We start from the raw sequence: 10709 nt of genomic DNA, 5'->3' as shown, positions 1-10709 counted from the left end.
AGAAAGAAAGAAAGAAGGAAGGAAGGAAGGAAGGAAGGAAGGAAGGAAGGAAGGAAGGAAGGAAGGAAGGAAGAGAGAGAGAGGAAAAGAGGGAAAGAAAGATAAAGAAAAAGAAAGAAAGAGGGAGAGAGGGAAAGAAAAAGAGAGGGAAATAGAGAAAGGGAAAAAGAAAGAGAGATTCAATATTTAGTATTCAAAAATCTTTCTTTTTGTCATTGTGAATATTCCTTCTACCTATGCAACCATACAGCCAAAAAAACCAAGGATTTATTAAGTACTTTCTATATGTCAAGCACCACAAATACAAAACTAAAAATAAAATAGGTCATTTCTTCATGGAGCTCAAATTTTGTGGCCTTCTTTATAGCTTAGAAGATTGTCTTTGAGAGCTAATTTGGCCAAAAAAATCTTCTCTTCTCCAGTCACCCTGGGGATAAGTTTGTCTGACTTAGCTATACAATTTCCCTGATGATATTTTGTATTCATTTTGTTTACATTATATATATATATATACATATACATATACATATATATTTATATGTTTATGTTTTTCTCCATTAGAATGTAAACTCTGAGTGCCAAAACCGTTTCATGTTTGTCTTTTTATCTCCAGCTCTTATCCCATTATCTGGAACATAGTATTCATTTCAACAGTTGACTTGACTGTTGACTCTCTACTCTCCATCACTGGTCTTCTGTGCCTCTGGGGATTGATAGGACTACCAAATGTTATCCTCCACTGGCATAGCCTCTGAGCCCTCAATCATTAGCAGGTGACCAAGTACAGGGTATAGTGCAAGAGACATTTATTGAATGCTTTATTGTAATAATTTATTGCATGAGTATAAGGCAAGAGACATTTATTGAATACCTATTATATTCAAGGGTCTGGACAAACTGTAATCTCTGTGTCAAAAGAAAAGAAGCAAAAAAAAAAAAGAAATGGGGAAAGACACTCTATGAAATCACTTTTATTTTTTGTTTTTTTATATATATTTGTGTGTTTGTTACATTAAAATACCAAATTAACTCTCTTCCTCCCTCTCCTCTCCCATTAGAAAAGGCATCATTTAACAAAAAAATATATGTATGTGTGTTATGAACATGCATATACATGAATACATGTACATACAACACACATATTACATTTGTGTGTGTATTTATATTATTATTTATTGTTTTCTTATTTTGATTTCATTTATATTTATTATATGTATTATTATGTTAAATGAAAATATTTATATGTATTTTTATTTTATGGACATGTATACATATACAACCTAAAATAATATTTCTATATATGTATATATGTGTATATATGCATATATATATATATTTATAAACTATGTCTTGCTTAATTCTATTCATCAGTCCTTTCTCTGGAGGTAGACATATATAAGGCATTTCTTCAAACAATATTTCTGTTGCTGTATATAATGTCCTTTTTGGTTCTGCTCATTTCACTCTTCCTACTCTCATGTGTGTCTTTCCATTTTTTTCTCAAAATTAACTCGCTCGTCATTTCTTATGGCACGGTGGTATTCCATCACAATCATATGCCTCAGTTTGTTTAGCCGTTCCCCAATTGATGGGCATCCCCTCAGTTCTTGGAGGTTCCATATTAATAAATGATTTCTGATGGACTCATCCATTATTTTTTTCCTTATGAGACATTTCCTTGTTGACTTAGATCAGTTGAGTTTGGCAGCTTGATTCCTGTTTCTATTTGCTCCTGGAATCAGGTCCGTGTAGTGAGAGAAGCTCCCCAGCGTGTGGGTTGCATGGTAATTATCAGGACTGCTGTGTGACTGGGGTCACCAATCACCAGCAAACAAGGTGTTTGGGATTGTTGGGTTTTTATGGCTATTACATAATTTAATGATCATTTTGTTTCATAGGAAGATGAAAAGAATGTAGTCCTTTTAGCCAGAGCTGAGTGTGGGGTAGGAAATGGTCGAAATGAGTGGCATTCAAACCTGACCAGAGGGAGAGTGTTCCCCGCAGTCTGTTGGAGAGTATTTTGTCCAATATCATTTTAAAAGACTTGGGGGCCTGGGGTTTCGACTGCTTCCCTTGGGAAAATGTAATCCTGCAGCCTAATAGGGCTCAGAGGTGGCAAATTTTCCCCAGCTTGGTACCAAAGTAATGGCTGGATTTGTAGGAGGTCTAGAAATATTTAAGATTTTTTTTTTTTTTTGTAAATAGGATTTGGAGAAAGGGAAAAGAAAAACTTAGATGGCAAACTAAACACACACACACACACACACACACACACACACACACACACACACACACAACCTGTTTTTTTTTTTTTAAAAACTAAAGAGATTTCTCTTAGGTTTCCTTGTATTTGAACCTGATTCCTTTTCATTTGTTCAAGTTCACGCATACCTTCCACATTCATGTGGAATTAAAGGCTTCATCCTTTAAGGATCCCACTTCTAAAACTGCCTATTTGAGCACGCTTGAACAAGCCTCTTAACCTCCTTGAGCCTCAGTTTCTTCAATTGTAAAAATGAAGGTTTGGGACTAGTTGACCACTACAGTCCTTTGTTACTCTAGAGCTGCAATCTAATATCCATGTAACCTTAAGCTTTCTGTGTCTCAGTTTCCAAATCTATAAAATGAAGAGATTAGACTAGGGAGTCCCTTAGTTCTTCTCCACCTACAGAACTGTGATCTTATGATAGGATCATGATGCTGGTTGTACACCCCACCCCCCAAATTATATTATATTTATTTTTGCCTAGTCATATACGTACTTCTCTCTCCCCTAGAATGTTACACTCCTTCCGTAAAGCCATTTTTTTGTTGTTTTGGTTTCCTAAAATTTAGCATTGCCTCTGATACAGAGTTGTATATAAGTCAGTCAACAAAAATGTACTAAGTGCATCCTGTGTGCCAGGCACCATATTAAATACTGGAGATACCAAGATTGGCAACAACTTGGCATTTTAAAAAATTGATTGCCAACTGATGGTGCCAAAGCTCTTCCCTTGTCATAGACCAACAGATCCCACCTCTGTGCATTGTCCTCAGGCAGGAGCCTATAATTTAATGACATTAATAGGAATCAATTTAGATCATTTTGGGCCAGACTGCTTTCATTCTGTCTCCGGTAGGAGGTCAAGGATTGATTGTATGGACTCATTTTCATCCTACACTTTCACTTACTTAGGAAATATATTATATTATGTTTTTGCTATGGAATTTGTTCAAGGGGAAGGAGAAAAGATAGGGGAGAAGGAGGTCATTCTATCCATGGGCAACAACCAGAGAAGTTCAGACATGGCAAATTTATCTTGTCCTGTCTCCTTTTTGTCCTCTTTAAAGTAAAGAGTGTGCCTCATGCCTACTCCGCAAAGTTGTTGGGCAGTGTAATGAGTTGATATTTATAGAGCTTGGAGCTTTGGGGATGAAAGGTGCTAAGTAAGGGTTTATTGTTTATTGAATTTATTTGATGTAGCCAATCTCCTGGGAACTTTAACTGAAGTTAATTAAAAACAGATAGTCCCTGCCCAGATAGCTCACAATGTCACTTGAAAACCACCCAACGTGAATGCCTCATTGTATTTTGGTTACTTGGGATGGCACTGGGAGCCATGGCCTGATGCCAGTTGGTAATCATCCCTATCCAATGGTACAAAACCCAAATGAAGATTTTCAGAAGGAATATGGTGTTGTGGGCAACATACTATGCTTCTAGTAGTCTACCCTCCTATTTTCCCCTATTTGATCTATGAATATTATCTTCCATTTCTGATGATAATTTTGAGACTGGAAATGTTTAAATTTTCCTTCCTCCCTTTATTTTTAGCTAATAACTCCTTCTACCTTGGAAGCTAGAAGTTCTGCTGGTCCACATTGTCTAATGATTACTTTCCCTCTCAAGAATGGCATTCCAAGGTAGAGGGCTGAAGGGCCTTCCATTGTACTCAACCAACCCCACAGATGTCAACTACCCTAATTATACTAATTGTGCCTCTGCTTCCTTTGCCAGCTGGTGATGGAATTCTGCGGTGCGGGCTCTGTCACGGATCTGATCAAGAATACAAAAGGCAACACGTTGAAGGAGGAGTGGATCGCGTACATCTGCCGGGAGATCTTACGGGTACGAGTCCTTCCTGATGTCATTGGCAAGAGATGGCTTGGGGATATGGGGGTGCAGATGGCAGAGCTTCCCAGACTTTGCTACCTCTGTTAGTGATGATGGCGTCTGGGAAGGTTCACTCCAATGGGAGTGAATAGGATTCTTAACTGGTCAAAGATGATAGGAAACTTGGCAAGACCTTCATTTAAGGTAATGCTTGGTATTATGTTGATGGCATTGTGTAGTCTGCCTATGTACATTGTCTCATCTGGGTCTCCCACAGCTCCATGAAGTAGCTTTATTTATCCCTTATTTCCAGAGAGCCAGCCAGCTTGGTATAGTGGACAAAGAGGTCAGAGGCAGAAAGACCTGGTTTTATGTGCTGTCCCTGACTCTTACTGATTGGGTCTCCTTGGGCAAGTCACTTAATCTCTCAGGGAACTCTTCTAGGGATATAAAATACAGAAAAGGTGCCAACCCAGACTAGTAGAAAGGAGTCCTGTATTTTCCTATCCATTCTCTGATCTATACTCCCAGCTCTATCCAGGGCCTGAAAAGATTATCTACTAATATTAGTAACTGGGCTGCAAAATAATTGCAATAGGTGGCTACATGGCTATTGGAAAGAGCTCTAGGCCTAGATTCAAGAAGAACTGAGTTTAAATCCAACCTTAGACACTTACTGCCTGGGTGACTTTAGTCAAGTTACTTAACCACTGTCTCCGTTTCCTCAACTATCAAAAGGAGATAATATTAGCATGATTGTTGTGGAGATTAAATGAGATAATATCTGTAAAGCACCTAGCACAGGGCCTGACATATTATAAGTGTCCAGTAAATCCTTATTGCCTTCCTTCCTTCTATTCAAAAGTCTTGAACAAGATTTGGGGGAGGATTAGACACTTCCATTTGTTGTATTTTTTTTTTTGGCAGATATGTCTAATATTCAAACTTTTTTCCCTTGGCATGGCTTCCAACTATCATTTTTTAAAAAAAAATCCAGCCCTTCCTATATATGCTGTTATGATTAAAATTATTTCAAGAGACTGATTTTGGGCTAAGAATATCAGTTTATTAATTAGGCCGGCATCATAAGCATAATTCCTCTCAACAACCAAAGACCTCAATGGATGTGGATCAGTCACACACTTTTGGGAACTCATTATTCTGCTCTTCCCTTGAAAATCCGAAGACTTCTCTCATTGGTAAATAGCTAATTAGAAAGTGATCCATCAGATTCTCAGCTCTTCCCCATCCCCAAGTCTAGGGGCTCCTGGATACAGGAAAAAAAAATCATTGTAAATCATTCATTTCTAAGGACAAAGAAAATGCAAACATCTGTAGGCTGGATGGTGCCTGAAGCCCAAAACTTTGGTTACTAATTCTCTCTAATATACAGGGATTAGGGCCTCTTTATTCCAGGGTCCTGATATAAGAATTAATATAGTATAAAAAGAATAAATTTTCACAGTACCAAAATATTCATAAATAAATTGCTAGTTTATCAGTGAGGAATTTTTCATGCTGGGAGCTTTCCTTATTGATTAAAGGCAAGTCTGGAAGAACAAAAATTCTAAACACACTTGGAAGGGGTTAAAGCTGTCCCTCTCCATTTAAAAATTACATTTTGTGCATTGGCAAATTTGCTAGTAATCATGAAAGTCCTTGAGTCAGTGATCATTTAATTAGTGAGCCCAAGCAAAGTGCACCTTTCATGGTGAGATATAGCTGTGTCCCAGACAGCCATGGGCATTTTGAACTGGCTCATCCTGATCTCTGTCAAAAGGGTGATATATTGGCAACTGGTGATGATTCTAAACTAAAGCTAATGTATGACATTTCATATCTTCATTTGCTGCTGGTTTGCCAGAAAAATCAATGAGCGTCATGTGGCTATCATCAAGGAAATCCATATCCCTGGGAGTCTCCTGCCTCCAAGAACTAAACATCAGAGTAATTTGATGGAGAAATGGAACATCTCCGAGTTTAGTTGTCATTGAGTAATTGTCTCCTATAGATAATGAACACAGAGTCACATATGAAAGGAAGCACCAGAATTGACAGTAGGAAATGCCAACAATAGGAATAGAATTCCCCTGCCCTGTCCTGTTCTTTCTTCTCTTCTCTCACAGCCTTTCTCTCTTTTCTTTCTCCTTTTCTTCCTCTCTTCCTCTCCTTCTTCCTCTCCCTACCCTCCTCTTTTTCTCTCCCCCCTTTCCTCTCTTCCTCACCTTTCCTTGCCTTATGTTTCCCAAATCTTCTTTAGTTCCTTCTGTCTTTAAGTTATTTCCTATTTATCTTGCATGTGGTTTGTACATAATTATTTGCTTGTTGACTCTCCCCTTAGAGTGTAAACACTTTGCAGGCAGGGACTGTCTTTTGGCTCTTTTCATCTTCCCAAACCTTAGTACAATGCCTGGCACATAGTATACACTTAATGTCTATTGACTGACCATGATGAGAGTCAGAGCATAAGAAATAACAATGAATGCCTTGGCATCTGGAAGATCCAACTTTAAATTAGACATGCTAATGTTTGTTAGTTTTGTGACTTTAGACATGTCACTGCACCTTGAAGTCTCTTTTTTTTAATCTTCAAAACAAGGGAGACGTACTAGATAGGTGTTATCCTTATTTAATTTTAATCAGAAACTATTGTTGTTAGTTGATGAGTCATGTCTGACTCTTTGTGACCCCATTTGTGGTTTTCTTGGCAAAAATATTAAAGTGGTTTGCCATTTCCTTCTCCAGTTCATTTTGTAGATGAGGAAACTGAGGCAAGTAGGGTTAGGTGAGCTGCTCAAAGTCACAGAGCTAGTAAACATGAGAGGCTGGAATTGAATTCCAGAGCCAGTATCTCTAACCATTGTTCCACCCAGCTATCCCTACTATAAAAAAAGGCCAGACAAAATGTATTTCTTGATTTCTGCAGGGTTGCACTGAATCCATTTAAAATAAGAGCATAGAGTTAGAGCTGGAAGGGATTTTTGAGTGTGGAGATTAAAATCAATATGCAAGAACTAAATATTCTATTTTATAAAGTTTTATTGATAATAAACTAACATTAAAAAAACTGGAGTGAAAAGGTATTAAACTTACTTCAGCCATGCTCGTGAAGAAGAGAGGAAGAGGGAGGAGCTCCGGAAGTTATAATATAACAATAACATGACTATGCAAATGTGGAGGCACAGGAAAGATTAAAGGAAATTTTGGGAAATACTAAGGGACTTATGGGGGATGAAGTCCAAGGTTCAAAATCTCCATTTATACATAAGGTAATCCAACTCTTTCATCTCATTATTATCATTTTAAACCCCTATCTTCCATCTTGGAATCAATAACATGTATTGGAAGAGTGCTAAAGGCTAGGCAATAGGAGTTAAGTGATTTGCCCAGGGTCACACAGCCAAGAAGTGGAAGTGTCTGCGGTCAGATTTGAACCCTGTCTCTAGATCTGGCTCTCAATCTATTGAGCCACCTCGCTGCCCTCTTCCCCTCATCTTATTATTGAGGAAACTCAGCGCTGAGAAGATTGTGACTTTGCCAACATCATAGGGAGTAGAAAGAGATTGCGTCTGAATTTGAACCCAGGTCCACTAACTTATAATCAAGTGCTCCCTCCTCTGTACTATACGTTACCTCAGAGAGTAATGCATAAAATACAGCTTCAGTAAGTGAAAATGAATTAACTGAAAGAGGCAGTCAGTGGGCTAAGGATGTTTTCTCTGAACGAACTTGGCCCATATTCCCCACAGGCAGAGAGAGAAAGGTTATGTTACTAAGCAGTAAATAATCCCGGTCACTTTTATGAATGTCCCATAACTTAAAACATCATCCTGAGCACAGGGAAGATTTGTGGGTAATCAACCTGAAGGACACATCTGGACGTGGCTGCTTCTTAACAATTTGATTTTTGCTCCTAGCAGGCTTATTGAAAAGGGGAGGAGGATCATTTGTTTGTAACGGGGGGCCCCTCTTCCCATTAACCATTCCTGCCTCTCTGTCTCTCTAGGGCCTGAGTCACCTGCACCAACACAAAGTGATTCACCGTGATATCAAAGGGCAGAATGTCTTGCTGACGGAGAACGCCGAAGTAAAACTAGGTAAGGGTCGTCATCGTCGTCACCGTCGCTCCAACTCTTAGACGAGGCAGGGGAAAGCAGACTCAGCCGAGCCCGGGAACGGGAAGGAATTTGATAGACGTCATGTCATGCCAACAGCTGAGTTTCTTTTTGTGACAATTGTGAATTTAGGGCCCCACGGCTTGGAGTTCACAGTTCTAAGAATAGAAGTGGGATGGAAAAGTTTTCTTTGTTTATTTTATCAAGGCTGTTAGTCGTACGCTTGAAATGCCTAAAAGTACCTTCAGATTGGGGAGGATGTGCCAAACATTCTGTAATGGCACCCACTTGAAGAGGTTGAGGGAGTTCTGGGGATGGGAATTAGCAGAGAAGTCTGCTGTATTGTGTTCAGGGCGCCCAAACTTGAAATCATTGCCTACTTCCTGCACCTGGCATCGAGATGGTACTTCTGTAATGGAATTCAATTCTTCTACTGAAAGCTCTCGCAGTTGGGCATTTATGGAATCACTGATGCCACAGATTTCATCTGTTTCATCTCCTTGTCTTCACATGAATGTTGATTTTATTATGCCTTGGACAGCACCTGCCAGAGGGACGTTTGCTTCCAGACATGAGGAGCTCTCTTATTTCTCTGACAGTTGATTTAGGCAGATTTTGGAGACTGCTTTTGGGAAGAGATAATTAAACTTTCAAAGAATAGAATGCAAAAGCATTTCAATCACTTCACCCTGTCTTTCTTGTTTGAGAGAATATCTTGATATTTCTTTCTCCTTATCTATCTCTCCCAATCTCTGTATCTCTCCCTATCTCTGACTCGATCACTTTCCCTCTTCCCCTATCTCTTTCCTTCTTTACCTGCTCCCCAGCTTGAAAGTCTTGAAACATTGCCCAACTGCCAACTGAATAGTTGAGTCATAGGCATGCATCCAGCACATCTCATGGGCACTGTGTTTATCTATTGTCCATTAGAGAAACTTGGATTTTCCTTGCCTGTGCTGTGGATAGAATCTTATACCCCAGAAGCCTTCTGTCTTCCATTACTTTCACTTCAACTCAACTAATATTCCTTAATCATCTACTATGGACAAGATATTGGTGATCTCCTCCTCCATCTTTCCTCTGCCCCATCCTCTACTCTAAAGAGAAGAGGTTTGCCATAAACACATAGTTAAAAAGTATTGATGGATCCAACAGGGCATTAGATGAAACAATTGAGCATCGCTGCACCTTCCCCCCCCCCCCGCCCATCCCAGAAAGGGTCTGACAACAACAAATACATTTATATTTCTAATTTTGTTTGAGCTTATAATTTCATCAGTATAAGGAATCCCAAATAGGGAAACTCCATCCATTGATGCAGATGTGCAACTCATCTCCTAATTTTAACCTCAGAGAGTTGACTGTACTCTAACAAGTGAAGGAATTTGGTGAGGATCACACACAGTATGATTCAAATGCAGGATCAGGACTCGGGTACATATCAGAGGTTCAGGATTGAGGGTCTAGTAGCTAGAAGGGATGCCAAAGGTCATTCCTTCCTCCATTGCTGACCTACTCACCATGCCACACAGACTCCTTTAACAAATGGACTCCAGGACTGGTTCCCTCTGGCATTTGCAAGATGCTTCCAGGACAAACTAAAGATTAAGATTTTCCTTGACTTTCAGGCTTGATGCCTAAACCATGTTCAGCTAATATAAACTCAATATAATGCTCTTTTCCCATGAAGTACCCAACTTAGCACTGCCGGTTCTCAAATGGATTGTAAAGTTTCATGGTTAACATCTATGTGTCTGTGTTCCCTTTCATAGTGGATTTTGGTGTCAGTGCCCAGTTAGACCGAACAGTGGGCCGAAGAAATACATTCATTGGCACACCCTACTGGATGGCTCCAGAAGTTATTGCCTGTGATGAGAATCCTGATGCTACCTATGATTTCAAGGTACAAGTTCTTAACTACATTGCTTTCAGGGTCAACGCAAAGCACTCATCCTGGAAGTTTCAGTGGGACGATTGTGTCTTTGAGTGTATAGCATAGCCATTCGGTCAACGTTTGTTAAACACTTATTGTGTAGAGGGTAGTTTGATGAACAAAAGGGAAAGAGAAAAAATAATCATAGGCTACTTAATTGGACTTAATACATCAGGACTTCCTTGATTCCATGGATATCATCTATGTGGCTACATCTTCCCATAGAATGGAGTGTCATTCTCTATGATTCTTGACTATGTCCTTCCGTATATCCTTCAAATAGAATCTGTTTAAAATTCCACAGACCTTCTTCTTGATTAGCATTTTGGATTTTATATCTTTCATTCTTTCTCTTTTCCTCTCTTTCTCTCTTTCTTCCTTTCTCTATCTCTTTTACCTTCTTTCTCTTTTTTCTTTTTTCCTTCCTCCCTCCCTCCCTTCCTCCCTTCCTTCCTTTCTCCCTCCCTCCTTCCCTCCCTCTCTTCTTTCCTTCCTCCTTCTCTCCCTTCTTTCCTTCCTTCCTCCCTTTATCCCTTCCTCTCTTCCCTTCCTCCCTTCTTCCCTC

General features: G+C 39.3%; 1 protein-coding gene across 1 annotated transcript in view; it reads left to right on the top strand.

Annotated features, from left to right (window-relative positions):
- The window catches only part of TNIK (TRAF2 and NCK interacting kinase), a 369177-nt gene that overhangs the window by 181111 nt on the left and 177357 nt on the right, over positions 1 to 10709 (top strand). The window contains exons 3-5 of the mRNA XM_044669552.1: positions 4001 to 4111; positions 8103 to 8193; positions 9984 to 10114. Coding sequence (XP_044525487.1) covers positions 4001 to 4111; positions 8103 to 8193; positions 9984 to 10114 — 333 coding nt within the window. The remainder of the gene's footprint in view (positions 1 to 4000; positions 4112 to 8102; positions 8194 to 9983; positions 10115 to 10709) is intronic.

The sequence above is a fragment of the Gracilinanus agilis genome, chromosome 3, assembly GCF_016433145.1.
Source record: "Gracilinanus agilis isolate LMUSP501 chromosome 3, AgileGrace, whole genome shotgun sequence".
In the NCBI taxonomy this organism is placed as follows: domain Eukaryota; kingdom Metazoa; phylum Chordata; class Mammalia; order Didelphimorphia; family Didelphidae; genus Gracilinanus; species Gracilinanus agilis.
The sequence above is the reverse complement of the archived record's forward strand: the minus strand, read 5'-3'. Positions and strand labels throughout refer to the sequence as shown.